Raw genomic sequence first — 20,908 nt, forward strand, 5'->3', positions numbered from 1 at the left:
CACCATGGATACACCCAGGCAGCTTTTATTAAAACTCTAATTGCTTGATCCAACCTGTGCCCTGGTGAGCATAAAGAAAAGCTAGCAGCACCAAGGTCACTGCAGACAAAAAAATCAATGCAAAGAATGAGTGATAGTGACTTCTTTTCTCCTAGATTCACAGAGAAGGACTGTGGAGATATCCTCCTGGCATCTCCAGAGGTACGCCATATCCCTTGGACTTTCTCCAGGAATGCACTTAATACATTTTTAACTTTTGACATCCAAGTTTTGCTCCTCTTGGCTGTGACAACAGCAGGTTTGAGCATCCTAACCCACTGTTACATTTCATAGATGCAAAGATAATAATCCATTTCTCTCTTCCAAAACCATTCCATACTTTCCAGCTTCCTGCAACGACCGTGTCTACTGCACTCCTGGCCTCTCTAATGGGTGTCCTCAGAACCTTCTCTGATCCATGACTGCTCAAGTACAAAATCAAAACCTGAACAAAAAAAATCTACATGAGTCTTGACTAATGTGGAAAGATATCACATCCTCTCCATATATCTCAGTACATTACTTGCCCCAAAGTATTTATTTTTGAGTCCTTTTGTTGTTAATTTATTGTTTTTTAGATGAAATAACATTACTGACATGTGATTTGTGATTCCCTGCAGAACTGTTCCTCCACCAGCTGTTCCCATATGCACTGGCACCACTGCTGATCCCTACCTCTCTGTCATTCCCTTCCCTCACCTCTCCTAAACTGCCACTTCTTTGTTTCAAACTATTTCTTCAATATGTCAAGATCTCTTTGAATTCCAATTCATGCAAAATGATTTAGCCAAACATAAGTGAAGGGCTCAGCACAAGATTACATAGATGAAATACGGCTCTGGACAGGCCCTCAGGTGGGAGAGTCCTAATGCCACATTCTGCCCTTACAAATCTCTTACCTGTAATAAGGTATCAGTTAGAATTACAGGAGGAACATAGTGCTATATATTTAAATTGCCTGTGGGATATTTAAGGCATCCTACACCTAGAGAGGCTCCAAGAGAGCTGGAGAGGGACTTTGGACAAGAATCTGGATGAACAGGACAAGGGGGAATGGCTTCCCACTGCCAGGGGGCAGGGTTAGATGGGATGTTGGGAAGAAATTCTTCCTTGTATGGCCCTGGCACAGGTTGCCCAGAGCAGCTACGGCTGCCCCATCCCTGGAAGTGTTCAGCATCAGAGAGTCCTATTGATGGGCTATTCAAGGATGAATCTGAAATAAATAACCCCTAAGTGATATGAAAGACCTGCCCAAAACTGAGTTTGTAGTCATCAGCTGAGAAAAACCCAAGGAATGACATAAGAACTCGAAAGCTGGTGTCCCTCAGGCTGTCCACCAGTGATCCTTGTCAGATCACCTGAACATGGACATCTCTCTACCTGCAGGGTGGGTTTAAATGAGTGAAATCAAAGAAAAAAGAGGAAAAAGCTAGTTTTTTATGTATTTTGTAAATTAATATCTTCTTCCACAAGATCTTACACTGAACATTATACAGTAATATCCTATAATATTTCATAAGTAGAATATCCTTGATCATTTGTTCCTGTGGAAGCCTGAACACATCTCCAGCACCTGTGCAGCTTTCCAAGGGATGTCTCCACACAGCAAAGAGGGGATAGAGTGTGCACAAATATTGGGGTCATGGTGATTCCCCTCATTTCCCCGTCTGCATAGCACATCCATGCAGTTTCCATATCAAGGACATAGTCCTGAACCTGGACACTGCCAGGCTCTGGTCTAGTACCCAGCAATACTCCTGTGGGCTGGAATGTAGTATCTGCCGAAATCCAGACTGGGGACCAGGTTAAATCGGAATTGCTGGCAAGTGTTTTGAGACCTTAAAACTAAATACAGCCTCTATTTCAGTGCTTCCACCTCCCCTCATTAGAGCAACACAGGTATGAAAGTGAGATACAGCAGTGCACCACCTTCAGACATCTTCACTCTTCCCAGGCCGTAACTGCAAGACAAGCCTCTGTTTCCTCCTATTTTGCATCATGTCCTAAGTCTGACATGAAAAGACCAATTTTACACAATCATCCAGTATGACTTCCCACCCAATTTCCCTATCAAACATCAATGTGATATAGTCCGAAGCCTGGTTACTAGATCCCAGGACTAACTCCTTGGAGCACCCCTGTAGGTACAAAAATGCTGCTAGCGAGGGTTTTCTTACTATTTTCTAAGTCCGTGAGAGATATTTCTCTCTCACAGAAGAGGTAGCAGGGAATGTAAACAACCAAGCCACCTGCAACCTTGAAAAGTCTTGTTTATGGTATAGTAGAAAATATTTTGACAATGGATGTTTTAGGATTTAGGCCAATCACCCCCAAGGGGTGGTTGGTCCTTTGTCCAATTAGACTATGAAGAAAAAAGTCTATAAAGAGTTTGTAAAATAATTAAATAAATCCATCTTGCTGCACAATGCCTGCCTGCTGGATCTTCTCTCCTCCTCCTCCCTATGGCTGTGGGACACGGTGATATACCGTAGGAACCAGGCCTGCGGTAATATTTGGTGCTGCCCGATGTGATCTGCACTCTCTGACGTGTCCTGCTGTTGCGAGCCAAACTGAATTTCTCTAGAGGTACGTTGTTCCCCTACCGGGAGGTCCGACAGAACTGAGAAATGGCGAACAGCGGCTCACAAACCGACACTGTCGTACTGGTCTGGAAAGGTGTGTTTAGCATATTGCACACCTCCATTCCTCAAAACTCAGTTCGGGAATTATTAGACTGGGCTACTTTAAAAGGGATTTCCATGGACAGAGATACTGCCCTGGACTTTGCCTTATGGCAGGAACTCGGCTCTGCTGTCCGACACGAGCTCCCGACTGGGGACCCAGCAGCGTTAGAATTATACAAAACCTGGCGGTCGTTATTTATCCTGCTGACAGACCTTGACTGTGATAGCAGGGCTGGCTCGCCTATTTCGGTGATGAGTGACGGAGGAATGTCCGAGGGGGGCCCCGCTGACTGGGCTTCCGAGGAAAATGATGGTGGATTCGGAAAACCTCCCCCCCGGCTCCACAGGCAGAGCCTGCGCCGGCTCACCCTGTGCAATCGCAGGACTCCACAGCCCCAGGGACCCCGCGCCGCCAGAGGCGGGGGGGTCAGGGCACAGACAGGGTGCACAGCCTGCCTTGCCGTTCGGCTGGACAGCGGCCACGGCTTATCCAGGGCTGCAAATCAGCGGCTTAGCCAACTGGACCCCCAGAGCGGCTCCTAGCTTGGTTGCGTATGCACCTGGATCCAACTTCTTAGCCGGCGTAGCGCCGGGCGTGCCTGCCCCGAGACTGCCTGGCTATGGTCCGCTGCCCTCCCTGGCGCTGGACTGTTCTGCGCAGTCGCAGAACCGAGCCATCGACCTTTTAATACAGCATCTGCCTTTGCTGACAGAATTACCGAACCTATCCCGAAGGATGGAGGACCTGCTCAGCCTGCTAGAGCGGCGGATGCCCGAGGCACCCTGCCGTGCGGGGCGCGCCGAGCCCGCGCCGGCCGCGGGAGCCGCGGCTCCGAGCCAGGAAACGGTGCGGCCAGCGGTGAAACCGGAAGCAGCGCTGCCACGGGAAAACCCGGAAGCGGCGGCGGCTGCGGAGACGTGGCCAGAGACGGCGGCGCCGGGCAGGGCCGGGGAGTGCGAAACAGCCGTGGGCAGCGGTGCCGAGCGCGGCCGGGGAGCACGAAACAGCAGTGGAAGCGGCGACCGCGCCGAACGCAGCCGCAGTGCAAGAGGCAAGCGCGGCGCCAAGCGCGGCCGCAGCCCCAGAGACGGCGGCTGCAGCTCCAGTACCGGTTCAGTCGGGACCGGCCGAGACAGCATCCCGTAAAGAAACTGCTGTCCAAACTGCCGCACAGCCAGCTGCAGTCTGTCCTGTCTGTTCTGGCTCTGGCGAACTTAGCCAAAGTGCCCCTATCCGTCCATTTCTGTTCACTCCCAGCACCGCAGAGTTGCCTTTGCCTGATGACTCATCGTCAGGCAGTGAGGCAGATGAGGTTCTGGCCCCAGGTCGTCAGGCGGCTGTAGCCGCGCGGCGAAGAAAAAGGCTGCGCCGGTCTCACCCCTGGACCTTTCAGAACTGCACGGTAACAGCGCGTCCAACCCACTACAGTCGCTTCTTAGAGTCAGTTAAGATGCGAGCATTGGAGGAGGGTGACTGGAGGTTATTAGAAACCCTTGGAATGCCAAATAGATCTGAGGATTCTGGGGGTAACCGGGGAGCTGTTACACTCCATCCGCAGGCTGTGCCAGTAGTTCCGGATGGTAGTGGTTCCCCAAAAGAGATCCAAGCTTTCCCAGTGTATAAGGCTCTCCCAGATTCAGGGGAGCATGATAAGCATGAGGTAATTGCTTGGAAAGTTGCCCAGGACCTCCAATCCAAGGTGGCACAATATGGGCTAGGTTCTGCTGAGGTTATGCAGATAATAAGGGTGATAAATACAGATTTGCTTTCTCCATTTGATATCAGACACTTAGGTCAAATTCTATTTCAACCTGTACAATTTACAGTTTTTGAAAAAACCTGGAGAAAGCTGGCCGGCAAGGCTGCATTAGCAAATATGCAGCTACCTGCTGCTGATTCTAGACGGACAGCAGGAATGGATGCTTTGATGGGGACTGGTCCCTTCTCTGATCCCGGTCTACAGGGTAACTTGTCCTCTAGTGTCCTGCAGCAAGCTCAACAGGGCAGCATGGCTGCGCTGTTGAAAACCATAGAGTTGTCTGCGCCCAGAAAGCGATATACTGAAATAGTTCAAGGGAAATCAGAGTCATTCCTCTCTTTTGTAGAGAAAGTCGCTGCTTCTCTTGAGAAGCAGGTTGAAGATGACGGGTTAAGACAGTTGTTGTTAAGGCAGTTAGTGAGAGATAATGCAAATGAAGAGTGCAGAAAAATCATAGATGCCTTACCAGGGGATCCTGAGGTAACAGACATGGTCGAAGCCTGTGCTAAGGTGGGATCTGGGAACCAGAAAAGGTCTGCTTTGGCTGCGTTCCTGCAGCCTGTTCACACATCTTCTGGTCGTGAACCAAAGCAACCAAAACAGGTGAAGAAATGGAAGCCACCTAAGCCGAGCCAAAAAGAGAACACACCGATCCCCCAGTGCAAGAGGTGTGGCAGGCCAGGGCATTGCTCGGACTACTGTAGATCCCAGACTCATGCCAATGGTTGGCCGTTGCCGGGAAACTTCCGCCGGGGTGCAAGGAGGGGGAATTGCTCTCCGTTGCAGTCGCTCCCCCAGAGAGCGGCACAGGTACAGGCACAGGCCTGCCCAGCCACCCTAGAGACGGCACCCAGGGACCAGACGGTTTTGATGTCCACACCACAGCCACAGTCATCTTAGACTCTAGCGGTATTTATAAGGTTCCCTTGGATGCATATGGACCCTTAGCCCAGGGATCCAGTGCGATGCTGGTGAGAAAACCTGACGTTGCCCATCAAGGAATCTTAGTGCACTCAGGAGTTATTGATGCTGACTTTAAAGGTCAGATTTGCGCTATGGTCTCCACGCAAAAACCCCCTGTAACTATTCCTGAAAAGACCTGCCTTGCTAAATTAGTGCCTTTTAAGTCTTGTGTCCCCAGGATAGAACAAACTCACGAAGATAACGGCAGTGGATCTATGGGACTTCCGCACGTCTTCTGGACTGCAGACATCTCTGACCAAAGGCCACAGATGACATGTACCCTGATCCTGCCGAACGCCCGTCCACCCCGGATTCAGCTTCGAGGTTTGATTGATACGGCTGCTGATGTAACCATCATCTCCTTCTTTGCATGGCCTCCCGCATGGCCTTTAGCCCTGGTGGGATCGGCCATCGCAGGATTAGGAGGAACCACACAGAGCTATTTAAGCGAACGGCTTGTGGTGGTGAAGGATTCAGAGGGGCACACAGCTACGATTAGGCCTTATGTTGCTACCACTTCCCTTAACCTTTGGGGACGGGATGTGTTGGTAGCTTGGGGCATACGGATTGGGACAAATTTTTAGCAGGGGTCACTGTGCGTAAGGGCGCACAGTATCCTACACTGCCTTTGCAGTGGTTGATTAACACACCAATCCGAGTCAGACTCTGCTCAGTTAGTTTAATTAAGGGCTGTTATCATGGCTTTTCAGCGATTCTCACAGGAACCTTTGAATTTGGTTACTGACTCTGCTTATGTAGCAGATATAACCCAACGCTTAGATTGTTCACTTCTGAAGGAGGTGAACAATGCGGCTCTGTTTTCACTGTTGCAAACCTCGTGGTCTGCAATTCAGGCTCGAGTGCATCCATATTACATTCTGCACATTCGAAGCCACACCAATTTACCAGGGTTTCTAACAGAAGGCAGTGCCAGGGCTGACATGCTGGCCAACCCTGCGTGGGTAGGGCCTCAGCCTGACAAAATTGCACAAGCCAAGGCATCGCACGGTTTCTTCCATCAAAGTGCACATACCCTGCAGAAGCAGTTTCATTTAACGCCAACCAAGGCGCGCGACATTGTCAGCGCTTGGGCTGACTGTCATGGACTCGCTGCGCCTTTGCCAGCGGGGGTAAACCCCAGAGGGCTAAAAGCCTTGCAGATTTGGCAAACGGATGTAACTCACATCCCAGAATTTGGTCGGCTGAAATATGTGCACGTGTCTATTGACACTTTCTCCTCGGCTATGTGGGCTTCTGCTCACACTGGAGAGAAGGGACGTGATGTCATTGCCCATTGGAAATTGGCTTTCTCAGTCCTGGGTGTGCCAGCTTCTGTGAAAACTGATAATGGTCCTGCCTACGCCTCGGAGAAGACGCGGCAGTTTTTACACCTATGGGGTGTAGACCATACCTTTGGTATCTCACATTCTCCTACTGGCCAAGCCATTGTCGAACGCACTCATGGTACCTTGAAGCGTGTTTTGGACAAACAGAAAAGGGGAATGCATGGAGAAACCCCACAGAGCCGACTAGCAAAAGCTTTGTATACAATTAATCACCTTACAGTACCACAAAATTCAAATAATCCTGTTATTCTGAATCATTTTCTCTCATTGCAGTCTTCAGGTGAGACACAACTGCCCCGGGCAAAAGTCTGGGTACAGAATTTACTCACTAACCAGTGGGAAGGCCCGCATGAGCTTATTGTTTGGGGTCACAGGTATGCTTGCTTTTCCACAGATACTGGGGTACGGTGGCAACCTTCAAAATGCGTTCGCCCTGACTACGGCACCAGAGGCAGAACAGGCAACCTCCAAATGATGACCAGAACGCCAACCACCCAAATGGCGACCAGAATGTAGATCATCAGCCTAATGACTCTTCTGATGATGACCAGGATGTCAACCATCAGGCAGATGGTCCTTCTACAAGCAGAGACTGGGATGGTCCTTCCACAAGCAGAGACTGAACTTTAAATTTCTTGTTATGGAGTCAGATAGTTAAAGCCTTAAGGACATATTTAGAATTAATAACTGATGTAGATTTCTATTTAGGATTAATAGTAGAGTTGTTATCTTATAAAACAAAAAGGGGGAATTGTAGGTACAAAAATGCTGTTAGGATTTTCTTACTATTTTCTAAGTCCGTGAGAGATTTTCCTCTCTCACAGAAGAGGTAGCAGGGAATGTAAACAACCAAGCCACCTGCAACCTTGAAAAGTCTTGTTTATGGTATAGTAGAAAATATTTTGACAATGGATGTTTTAGGATTTAGGCCAATCACCCCCAAGGGGTGGTTGGTCCTTTGTCCAATTAGACTATGAAGAAAAAAGTCTATAAAGAGTTTGTAAAATAATTAAATAAATCCATCTTGCTGCACAATGCCTGCCTGCTGGATCTTCTCTCCTCCTCCTCCCTATGGCTGTGGGACACGGTGATATACCGTAGGAACCAGGCCTGCGGTAATACACCCCTACTGCCCAAGAGGGTGTGAAAAAGATGATGATACGTATGTCACCACTGATGGACTACTAGACATTAAGATCCACTGGAAGACCAAAGATTGAGATAAGAAGGGCTGGACAGACACACCTGGCTACAACTCACAACCACAGTATGTTGAGTTTTCAGTTGTTCACTGCCAGCTTTGGATATTGCACAACCCTGCAAGATCCTTGTTCTAGAGGAAGCTGAGGGCTTCTCCAAACTACTTAACTCCCAAGAGCTGGGCTTTGCAAACACTTAACGAAAGTATTGCCAAGACTTCAATGACTAGAGGTACCAGCAGAAAACCAACTAGAAAACCACCTTCTAAGGCAACAAATGTGCCTGTGTTTTCTGAGGGTTTCCAATTCTCAGAGCAGCCAGGGAGACAAATTGCAACTGGTCATAAAAATCTCTCTTGGGAGGATGAAAATCCTCCATGTACAGGGATCAGCATGCCAAGTTAATCTGCAGTCCTAGAACAAGCAAGAAAGGGAGTCTTGGGAAACGGGGCTGGGGAGAATCTCAAGAACACATTCAATTCATCCCATGCTCTGGAGTCAGGATCAAGCAATGGACCTTTATATCTCCTCTGAAGGTTGGCTGGCTTGCTGGAGATGCTACAGACAGTCAATGGCTGAAACAACCTGTCCTGTGTCATCCCAGAGTTCACACCAGCCAAATGCTGCAGACCCTCTCAGCCTTGTGGGTTACACAGAGCCAAGGGAGAATTTCTATGAGACACCAGGAAATCACCTCTCCCCTTAAAGAAAGTTGTGGCTGCCCCATCCCTGGAAGTGTTCAAGGCCAGGTTGGATGGGGCTTGGAGCAACCTTATCTAGTGGAAGGTGTCCCTGCCCATGGCATGGGGTGGAACTGGATGAGCTTAAAGGTCCCTGTGATTCTGTGATCCTGCTCTGCTGCTATGCTGTCAAAAGCTTTTACACACTAAGGAAGGCTCAATCACTGCAACTTTCAACACCACCTTCACTGCTCTCTGCATGATGATGCTGTCAAAACCCATCCCAGTTCCCCAAAGCGAACACATGGTTTTCCTTGTGTCCTCCCTCCACAGGGCTGCTTGCCAACACATCCCTCTCTGGGAATCCTCTCTGAGTTACCATAGCTACTGACTCTAACAAGCTCTATTGCTTGGCTGAGACCGGTGCCTTCATCCCCTGGATACACAGGGTACCTGGCTGGGGGCTATCACCCAGCCATGGCAAACCCAACCCAGGGCTTTCCTACTTTTCATGGGCAACCTCCAATCCCACCTTTCTTCCCTCATCTCAGATCTTCTGCACATCCATCTATATCTAAGTAACAAGAGCACAAAACGTTCAAAGTCCCAATCTGCAACCCAGCATGCTGGTGTCCACAAATCCAGCACACTGGAATAATCAGGCCTTGTCAGCTAGTTCCCTCCCTAGTTTTAGGAACTTCACTGATAGTCTGCTCTGATGCACTGGTGGAAGTGTGGCTCAGGCTGCAAAAGAGTTTGCAAGATAGCAAGGGTCCTTTCAGCTTCCTGCTGAGGCTCACGGTGATGGAACTACACAGTCAAAATGGATGTGAGAAGGGAGAGGAGCCACCTGTGCAGTGAAATGGTATCCTGAGGGCATCTGCAAATTTTCCTTTAAGGTCTCGTCCAATAAACCAACCAACAGCCCGACTGCTGCCTAAACCTGGGAATGGGCCCAGTCAGGGTTCACACCCCTGCCTGTGTTTCCAGCCCATCAGTGTGTGATGCTGATTCCTTTCAGGCAAAGCTCCCTGCACAAGAGCAGACACGCAGCCTCCTTCAGGGTGAAAGGCAAAGTGAAATTTGGGAGGGAGCCTGAAGCTCAGCTGTCAGGTCTGAAGAATTTCCTTCTCCGGCATCTGGATAACCTCTCCTTTTCCCATTCATCCAGCACAAAGACACTGTTAGCTCTCACAGGGTGTTTATCTGCCCAGCCTTGCAGATGCTGTCTTAGAAAACAGATTTCTCACTGGAATACTTTGCAAGGTTGCTGGTGCCTGATTAATGGTGCTTGGTTGCTGCTTTTCTTTTCTTGTGTTTTAAAAGGGTTAAATATGTGTGACACTGTGTGGGTTCTTTGCTGCTCAGAAAGGGGAAAAAAATAGAAGGTGATGGTCTTAAAAAAATTAGTGGCCTTCTGTAGTGAAGCTATATACTAATCAATCAAATTATTTAATCCCAGAATGTCTTGGAATGGGAGGGACCTTAAAAATCATCTTGTTCTGACCCCCTGCCACAGGCAGGGACACCTTCCACTAGACCAAAACCCTGTCCAACCTGGCCTTGAACACTTCCAGGCATGGGGCAGCTACAGCTTCTCTGGGCAACCTGTGCAGGGCCTCACCACCCTCACAGGGAGGAACTTCTTCCCAATATCTTACCCAAATTTCCTCTACTTCAGTTTGAACTCATTCCACCTTGTCTTGTCACTACAGTTCCTGATGAATAGTGCCCCTCTGGCTTCTTGTAGGCCCCTTCAGACACTGCAAGGTGCTGTGAGGTCTCCATGCAATATTCTCGCCTGCAGGCTGAATTACAGCTCCACCAAAAAACAAACCAACCACACAAAACCCACCCAGCCACCCACAAAAACCCAAATCAAAACTATCAAACAACTGAAAAATAGTTTAAAATTAAAAAATTTTAAAATTAAATTGGATTTTAAAATTAATTCTTAAAAATGTAAAATTTTATTTTTAAATTAAAATTTTTAAAACATTTATAATTTTTTTTTAAGAATAACAGCCTCCATGCCTTCTCAGCACCAAAACCTCCTATTCCGTAGTGTTGACAGCACAGCTTGCAGCCAACTCACCAAAGCAGCAATAGTCTCTCCATATGCACACTGTGTGTGCAAAGTGCTGTGGGGTCCCCACAGCTGGAGGCAATTTTTGATCAAAAAGAAATTACTAACTGAAAGAAAAGTTTGCCATATAATGAGCTATTAATCAAAATAAAGCAGTTATTAATAGAAAGCAAAATGTGCTTGCAATAGAACACTTGAAGTGCTGGATTTGGGGAGGAGATATGAGTTGGAGGCTAAAGGATTAACTTGGTGAACAGCCCAGTTTTTGTGTATAGTATTTTAATAATATATAAAAATAGATACACATGTATATAAACATATGATATAAAATATTAGTATATAAAATATATTAATCTAGAAAATAAATAATATATAATTACAAATATATATATCTCCTTCCAATGTCCTTTATATAATAATACATATATATATATGAATGACATTGGAAGGATATCCAGAATACTGAGTTTTACATCATGAGAATTAAAACTTCCATCCTATAAAACTTCCCTAAAATGGCCCTTTCCCTCCTGGCTGGTGCTGATCATGGTAGCAGAAGAGCATCCATGCTCTTCTGCCCAATTGGACAAGGCTTAGCTGAAAACACCATATGAATATATATATGTACATATATATATGTAAATACATTCAGCTCAGAGCAAAGAACAGTGAGATTGATGCAAGATTGAGTGCAGAAGTACTTAGAAAGCCTTTTTAGCTGGTAGGAGACAGGAAAAGGAAAGGTCTCTAAATGTGAGAGGAGACAAATTTATAACAGATCTTACTGATTTATTTGAAAAAGAAAGGATAGATAATCTAAATTAGTTGTAGTTGATCGCTCTCCTCTTTATTTACTCTTTGTGTTACAGTGGTGACTTGAAGTCACCAAGTCAAAGTGGCATCTGCCCTACAGCATCAGCTCCTGCATCCCAAAGAAACCGGTGGTCTCACCAGACACAGAAGTGTGTGGAAGGGGAGGAGGAGAGATGTTTGACATGTCCTTTGACATGATAACTGACTTAACAGACAAAAGAAATGTGGAAAACTATTGGGTTTCAGCAAAGCATTTTATCCAGGGCCATGTGGGAAATTCTTAATTAAGCCAGTGAACATGAACATTAGCAGAATGGAAAACCAGGCAAGGAAAATGACAGTGATGAGTGTTGGAAGGCTGAGCAGCAGCCCAGAAGGAGGTTAGCAGTGTTTAATATTTTTAAGGTTGACTTTGGCACAAAAAAAGTAGGGCAACACTGATGGGACCTCCTAATGACACAATGTAATATGCAGCACCAATGTGCAGGAGGATCGGGAAATCACAGAAGAAGGAGGGGATTGACCTTGACTGCCATGTTGAAAATGGAATGAAAATTAGTAGTTAATTCTAGGCTTGGTACTAATCACCAGGATTTTTTGCTATGGCGTGTGACTGCCTAAGAAGGAGAACAGTATGGACATCCTTGTTATCAAAGAGTAAATGAGGGATCCATAATGAATCCATGATGCCCACAAATATGGCTCATGAGTCTTCAGTAGAAATGGGGACGTCATCTCCAAAGGGCAATAGTCTGCATCTCCGTTTAAGAAACAGATTTCATCTAGGAAGAGCTAGAGAGAAAAGGCTGATACCCAGGAAGTAAAAATTTTTACTTCCTAGCTACAGAGCCAAACAATGTGGATACTGTACTTGGAGACACTAAGCAGTGACATTTGGACAGGAGAAAGTCACTAAGTATGCCAATAAAACAGAAAAAAAAAAAGAGAGAAATAAACCAAATAAAACAGCAAACTACAACCTCTCCATTGATCCAGACTGGAAATGAGTTGCAAATTATCAAAGACTGAGGTCTTGGCACAGCCTTCCTGCTGGCATAATGCAGCTAAAAATTCTGCATTTCTGAGACAGAGCCTTGGGTGTTACTCATAAAGACTAAATAACAAACCAGGTAATTGCACTTCAAGGTTCAGAGGGTCCCATTCAGCCCTATGTGCCTAAAGGTCTCTCTGAGGTCACCCAGCTGAGCAAAAGCAGATGAACAGGTTCTCAAGTATGTTGACTCCATCACCTGAATGCCACTTCCACCGCTTCCTCCTGCTCCACCCAGTCCTAAGGCATGCACAGACCAGTTCCAGCTTGCACACAGTCAAAGCAGCAAAATTCAGTCTTGCCTACACTGCTGAGAACCTCCCCGTTGGCTTTTGGGGCTGGATGTTGTCCACCTTAAACTGATTGCAGGGAATACACTGCCACATACTCCAGCTTGGAGCTACCTACCCCCAAGTGTCCCAAGCTTGGAGACACCACCTGTCTTTCTCAGCTGATGGACTATATCCAGAGGAAATCAAGAGCATGGTAGAATAGCTCTCTGCCTGCATGTTGTCGTTTGACACTGGCCAAATGCCAGGCACCCACAACAACTACTCACTCACCCTCCCCTGCTACAACTGGGCAGAGGAGAGAAAAAAAATTAAAGGGTTCATGAGTTGAGGTAAGGTCTGGGAGAAAACACTCCAAGGGCAAAACAGGCTCAACTTAGAAGTACAAAGTGAATTTATTAATAACAAAGCCAGAGGGGGATAATGAGAAGTAAAATAGCCCTTATAAACACCTTTTTTCCCCAACCCCTCCCTCCTTCCCACCGACAGTGCAGGGAGATGGGGGGTGGGGGCTTTGGTCAGTTCATCACCCAAGATCTTCTTCCACTGCTCAGGGAGAGAAGTCCTTCCCCTGCTATGCCATGGAGTCCCTTTCCACAGGAGACAGTTCTCCATGAAATTTTCCAGCATGGTTCCAATCTCACGAGCAGCAGTCCTCCCAGAACTGCTGCAACGGGAGTCCCTCCCATGGGCAGACAGTCCTCCCAAAACTGCTGCGGTGTTGGTCACTCTTCCACGGGGTGCAGTCCTCCAAGGACAGGCTGCTCCAGCCTGGAAGCAGGGGCCCTCTCGCTCTCCACCCAGTCTCCCAGTGGATCACAGCCTCCTCCAGGCATCCACCTGCTCTGGCATGGGCACCTCCCCCACGGGCTGTGGGTGGATCTCTGCATCCCCCGTGGATCCCCATGGGCTGTAGGGGGACAGCTGCTTCACCATGGTCATCACCACGGCCTGCAGAGGAATCTCGTCTCTGGCACCTGGAGCACCTCCTCCCCCTTATTCTCCACTGACCTTGGTGTCTCCATGTTTCCCTCACATGTTCTCACCTCCTCCTCTTCTCTGGCTAGAAAAAAACTGTGCCCCACTTTGTTTTTGATCTTCTTCTTAAATACATTATCACAGAGGCGTTACCACCATCTCTAACTGGCCCAAGCTTGGCCAGCAGCATGTCCATCTTCAGAGCCATCAGGGATTGGCTCTGCCAGACACAGTGGAAGTTTCTAGCAGCTTCTCACAGAAGCCACCTCTGTGGCTTCCACCCTCCCCCTCACTACCAAAAACTAGGCCATGCAAAACCAACACAGCCTGCATCATCCATCTCCATGCTCTTTGTGTCTTAGTGAACACCAGGGTCATTAGTTACTCGGGCAGCCAGTCCCTGTCGTCTCAGCAGACGTCGTGTCTCCTCCTGCTACTAAAGGTATGCATCAAGTGACCCCTGAGACAGAGCTCAGCCTTAGCCAAAGCTGCCAAACACCTCTCTGAACAGCCTTTTCTGGATAGAAGAAAACATTCTGCCCCTTTCCTTCCACCTGAGAAGAAAATCGGACCCATCTGCCTACGCGGTTACTTTAATAAACACTCTCATAGCTGAAACAACAAGGATTTGGAGAATGGTATCTCCCAAGAAATGTTCTCTGGCAGTGGAGTCTGGGATAGCCCTCAGCCATGCTATTAAACCTCGTTAACCTCTAAAACCAAGGTGGTTGCATCCAAACTGCTTGTAGGGATAAGTTCTTAGCTTGGGAGTGGGTGCTACCAAACTCAGTGTGAGAAGAGGGCTAGAGACAGTTCCAAGCACTAGAGTGAACATGATGTTTCCACACCCAGAAACATGTCCTGGGACTCTAATTTACTAGTACAGACATAGCCTACAGATCTGATCAGAAATTTCAGAAGGCAATGGAAAATTTCCCATCTTACAGCATAAGCAGTGCTATTAGCATTCTCACCAAGATGGGAAATGTCCTCCACTGGAGATTTTCAAGAATAGGTTAGATAAAATCACAGAAACACAGAACGGCTTGGGTTGGAAGGGACCTTAAAGCTCATCTTGTTCTGACCCCCTGCCATTGGCAGAGACACCTTCCACTAGACCAGGTTGCTCCAAGCCGTGGCCAACCTGGCCTTGAACACTTCAAGGGATGACGCAGCCACAGCTTCTCTGGGCAACCTGTGCTAGGGCCTCAGCACCCTCACAGGGAAGAATTTCTACCCAATATCCCATCTAACCCAGCCCTCTGGCAGTGGGAAGCCATTCCCCCTTGTTCTGCCCCTCCAGGCCCTTGCTCAAAGTCCCTCTCTGGCTCTTGCAGCTCCTTTAGACACTGGCCTAAAGGTATCCCCAGAGCCTTCTCTTGTCCAGTCTGAACACCCCCAGCTCTCCCAGCCTGTCTCCAGAACAAGGAGAAGTATGAATTTCCTGCCCGTGTGTATCTTGGTCCAGCCTTCCTGTGTGGGCATCCCTCCCTAAATTATCTCTGCTGTATCTCTGAAAACCACACAGCAAGTCTCCAGTGCTGACTCATTCATCTCTATAGCTACTACAAATCCTCATTTGCTCCACATCTTTAGTACCTCCAGAGTTTGAGATGAATGACAGAACATTAGCAACAGGCAATTCATTAATATAAGAGGCAGTCCAAAATTTTCCATTGAAGCCTTTATTGTTTTGTTTCCTCTGCTAGGAAAGGAAGTTGGTGGGATGGAAAAAATAATTGGTTTGGTAAAAAAAAAATCTGGTTTCGCAATATTACTTCTCAGGGGTAAATGCATTTTCTTAGTACTCATTTGGACACCTTACAAAGGGGGGTAAGTGGTTCCTTTCCCTTTTGTATCTTTTTTCTTCAGGGAATAAAGGTAACAAGAGAAGGCAGAATGTAAGACAAAGGAGAAGGGGGAAAAACACCCAAGAAACAACTAATTCTGGCATTTTTCCACAATTTCCAAATAAAAAGGGAAAGCATTCATTCATTCCTTCTTTTATTTTTGCCAAATGTGCTTCTAATTGTTTCACATCCACCAGCAAATGCCACTGTCTGCACATTTTGTCGCCTGCTCTCTCTGGTCCCAAACCCCCAGGGTCAAGTCCAGCCTTTGGTGTAGCAGGGAGAAGTGCTCTGCCCATCCTGTCCAGAAGTTCAGGGGCAGAAATCCCCTTACCCAATACAGATAAAGCCCTCAATGATGCCACCACATCACAAATTGAACAAGAAACAGCTCCATCCACCACCAGCGGCTTTTCAAGCTGACCTGACTGAAGGATTCCCTGGTCCTTGGTCCCTCAGGGTCCATGGACCACCCTGAGAAGCAGGACCACAGGGAAGAGGGGGGGTGAAGGAGATGTAACCTGCCTTGGTTACCTGTAAACTTGGGCAGCTCATGTGCTGGGGAGGGAAAATGAGACAAGAAGTCCCTCAGTGCTGGAACCTGTGTCATGCCAAGCCACACCCAGTGACAGCAGTGGGAATAAGTACATAAATAAATCCCATGTATAAGTGAATAGTTAATAAATTATTGTTAATAAATATATCAATATAAATAATGTAAATACTATGAATAAGATAAAGAAATACTAGAAATATTGGAAATAAATTCTATTTATTCTGTAGGATCCCGGGGCACAGGCAGTCTCTGGCAGACATCCACAGTCCTGCCACTCTGGCCTCACCGAAGGCTTCTGGCTCAAATGCTAATACAAACAAATCATTCATCCATCTGGCTGGGAGGAACCTCCATCTTCCATGGACATCACCATCTGGTACCACCTCTGCTCTCTAACTCTGGGCAGACCTGGGAGGAGATCACAGGCACATGGTCTTTGTGATACTTATCTGTCTTAGTATACAGAGGTTAAAAAGTCCCTTTAACATGGACTTCCCCCATGACCTTGGGTGAGTTGCTTACTCTATCCCATGCTCTCAGGTATTCCTCACATGGAAATAATACCCAGTGGGACAGAGCGAGCTTAAAAACTATTGCTGGTCTGCTCTTTTGATTTCACCAAGGAATTGTTTCCCAACCTTGGAGACACTGATTTGCAGCAGTGGCAGAGGACTGTAAGGAAATCTCCCCCTGACTCTCTGCTGATGGGGAGCCTTCATCCATGCACAAGGAAGAAAAGCCCCATGTGAGCCGTCCTTGCTCCTCTCTAGCAAGAAGTCATTAGGAGGTAATTTTGGGCTGCTGCACGGCCCACAAGGTTGTCCCAATACACTGTGGAGTCTCCATCCTTGGAGATGTTCAATACCCACTCAGTATGTCAGCAGCCAGGTTCTTGGCAGTAATAAAGATTTGGAGAATTTGGTTTTTAAAAAGAACCCAAACAATAAACAACACTTATAAGATGCCTAATTGGAACAGAAAAGAGAACAATTAGCCAAAACATCACTTATGCATTAATGAAGAGGTGCTTATGTTTTAGGGCTGAGCGTCAGAGCAAACATTTCTCCTGCAATATGCGGCAAGGGAAGAAAAACATGGAAGTGGGAGAACACTTTCCCAAGTGGAAAGAAAAGCCCTAAGAGTATCGTGAAAGCCAACAAGCAACACAAAGAAAGCTGAATCCTTCTAGTTCTTCTTAGGTTTAACATCCCAGCTGACCCAGCCTTGGGGAGGAATCCTAGCCCAGTGCCTTAGGAATTTGTTGGAGCAGACTGGAGGGATAGGAAGCTGAGCTATCTGTATTTAAATATGCAAGTAAGTCTAATTATCCTTTGTAGCAGCGGAAGAGAAGCAACACAAGGGCTCTCCAGTTCCAGGAGAGCTTTCTGCTTTAGCTCTGCCATCTCCAGCATGAACACAGACCTTGCAAAGTGAGCAGACAAAAAGCTGAGTCTCTCAGATCACAGCAGATTTAAGGGCTGTGTTACTCCTGGAAACCCCTTTCCCCACACTCTCCACCCCTGCAAAACAGAGCCCCCAAAAATCCCTGGCCATTTTCTTGTGTCTCAGCCAAGCACCACCTGGATGCACCTGAGCCTCCAGCATCAGCCAGTGAGAGCTAGAGCTGATGCCAAATGACAGCAAAAATCAAGATCTTACTGCTTCAACTGTTTCCCACTCAGGAAGGGGGGAAAGCAGATGACTGTCAGCTTTGCTGTGCCACCAGTGGAACAGAGGAGTCAAGTCCCAGCTTCATCTTAAATATGCATGAATGTACTACCTGTTTGATGGCCAGGTGTCACCTCTAAATCTCCCCAACGAGGAAAATAAATCATTCAAAGGCATGAACACCTCAGCATTCACACAGCTATAGGGAAAAGCAAAAAGGCTGCCATCACACTTTTGTCACCGCAACCCCCAGCTTTGCTCTCTGCCACCTCCACTTTGGTCTCAGCAGCGGTGGGCTCTGCCAAAGAAAGTTCTGGAAAACACAACTGCAGCAAACTCTCCTTGCAAATGAGACAACCACCCCATCACTTTTGTTTTTGCATTCCCAACACATTGAACCCCTTGACACGGAGAGAAAAAACAGCAGCAGCTCACTGCAATGAGTTTCATGCTCTGAATCCCAAACAAGGTCTACTGCTGAGCTGAAATAAAGGCATCCATTTCTAGTTGGTTGGGGAGGTGGGGGGGGGGGGGGGGCACAGAAGGATGTGTCATCCCCTGCTGCGCTGCGTTAAAACATGGCAGCATCTGAAGGCTGCCCCACCCAAGCGGCCTAGGATGCGTGTTCCTCATCCTGGCACATCCCCCACCCCCGGGATGCTTTGTCTTGAGGGTGGGCCAGCCTGGGATGCTTCCTGGGACGCTCCTGTGTGTGGGGCACCCCACTTGTGCATGGGACCCCTGGGATGCCGGGGGGTTGGTTGCAGCATGGCAGCCAAGGATGTGCTTGGAAAGGACCAGAGGCGACTTGCACATCCTAAGGAGGTGACCCCAAACATCACCCGTGTGGAAATCCAAGGTGGTGGGTGTCTGAATTTTGGAATGCAGTGGAGGGAGGGGGACACAGAGAAACTCAAACCTGCTGCCAAACCCCCGACAAAAAGTGTTCATGTATTCACTACCTGCACAGTACCTACTGCCCCATCATCGATCCCCAGAGAAATGAGGAATTTAAGGATATCTCCCCCCCGGCAGGAAATCTGCAAGCCCCCCTGGAATGTTTCACAGCCTCACTCCCAAGGTGGGATGCTCCTCTGGGGATGTGCAAAGGGGGACTGGATAAGAGCTGGCAAGGGGCCGCCAGGTTGGGGATCTAGATGGATGGGAGGCAGGGGGAGATGCCCTCTCACCTGTAGGACGAACTGACCCCCGCCGCCACCTCCTCTTTGATCTGTCTGTTGACAGCATCGGCAGCCGCCCGGCCTCTACTCGGCTCCGCCGGCTGCCCACCCGCCTCCTCCACCTTCTTCCGACCCTTCTCTCTCCCATCCCCAGGCCGCACTGTTTTGGGATGCTCATCCTCCACCTCGGGGTGTTCCTCCTTCTTTTCGGGAGCGAGGTGCACCTTCCGCCGCTTCTCCTGAGCCGGTTTCTCCGGGGGATCGCGGTCCAGGGCCAGGACGGGGGAAGGTCCCGGTTTGGGGATCCAGGGATGATCGCCCCTCTTGGGGATGGGCCAGGCACGGAAATCCTTCTGGTACTGCGTCTCCTTCTCGAAGGGAGTGTCCGAGGGCTGGTACTCACTCTTGGGCTTGCAGCTCGGCTCCGGCCGCTGCACCTTCCAAGGCTTGTAGTCGTGCCGCATGACCGAGTCGGCCGGGGGAGAGGCGTGCGGGGCCGGGCCGGGCCGGGCGGGACCGGGAGCCGGCTCACCCCCTGCGGCCCCCGCCGCCGCCTCGCCGCCGGGCTGGGTCTCGATGGGGGCCGCGGGGCGCGGCGGGGGCGCGGGGGCGGCGGGATGCTCGGTGGCCTCCGAGTATTTGGTGAAAACGAGGGGGACGGCGATGTCCGCCTTGTCCAGCTGGTTCCAGAAGCGGGCGATGCAGCACGCACGGGTGATGCAGGGCCACGCCATGGCGGCCCCGCGCCGGGAACGACCGCTCCGCGCTCCGAACACCGCACTGCTCTCCGCACCGAGCTCAGCGCTCCGCCCCGCCCCAGGTGGGCGGGGCGTGGGGGCGGGGCTTGCACACGCACAGGGGCAAGGCACGCACACGCGCAACACATCTGCACATCAATGCACCTACACACACGTGTGATACATGGCTATGTGTGTGCCCACCCCTGCACAGCCACACAGCTGCACACACATGTGAGACATGGCTATGTGTGTGCACAGACCTGCACGGCCACACACACTTGCAAACACACGTGAAACGCACTCAGACATGTGTGCACACATACGCTTCATCCCAGGCCTACACACACATGTACACCTGCACATACATATGTAAGACATGACCATGTGTGTGTGCACACACCTGCACTGCCACAGACCTGCACAGCTGCACACCTGAACACACACGAGAAGACACACCCATGTGGCCCATGTGTGGACAGACCTGCATACTTCATACACACCTGGACACACACACGTGCACAATCACACACCTGCACACACATATGCCAGACATGCAAACCCAGCACATACTTCTGTGTGGGTGCACACATGCATGGTCACACACCTGTACACACATGGGCAAGTCACATACATGCATGTATCAACACATCTGCATGCTTGGTCACACACCTGTACACATATGTGCAAGGTGCCCATGTGTGCAAACACATGCATATGTGGTCACACACACCTGCACACATACATGAGAGATGCACACGTTTGGGTGCACACATACACCTGCACAGTCACACACACTTGCACACGCATGTGGAGATGTGCCCATGTATGTGTGCACACAACTCCATGGACACATACCAGAGCACAAACATGCAAGGAATGCCCATGCGTGTGTGCACACACACAAATGCTTGGTCACATACCTGCACACATATGTGCAAGGTGCTCATGTGTTCATGCACATGAATGCATGGTCACACGCACCTGCACACATGTATACAAGACATGCACATTTGCATGCACACAC

At 48.7% G+C, this 20,908-nt stretch overlaps 1 protein-coding gene across 1 annotated transcript in view; it reads right to left on the bottom strand.

Moving 5' to 3' along the window:
* Positions 1-19,970, bottom strand: part of MAP6 (microtubule associated protein 6) — a 47,223-nt gene extending 27,253 nt beyond the window's left edge. Inside the window, exon 1 of the mRNA XM_042021196.1 lies at positions 19,154-19,970. Within this exon, the coding sequence (XP_041877130.1) occupies positions 19,154-19,878 (725 nt within the window). The 5' untranslated portion in view covers positions 19,879-19,970. The remainder of the gene's footprint in view (positions 1-19,153) is intronic.
* Between the last annotated feature and the right edge of the window lie 938 nt (positions 19,971-20,908).

The sequence above is a fragment of the Corvus kubaryi genome, unplaced genomic scaffold (genome assembly GCF_017639235.1).
Source record: "Corvus kubaryi isolate FWS band 111438036 unplaced genomic scaffold, C.kubaryi_AGA036_p1.0 37127, whole genome shotgun sequence".
NCBI lineage: Eukaryota > Metazoa > Chordata > Aves > Passeriformes > Corvidae > Corvus > Corvus kubaryi.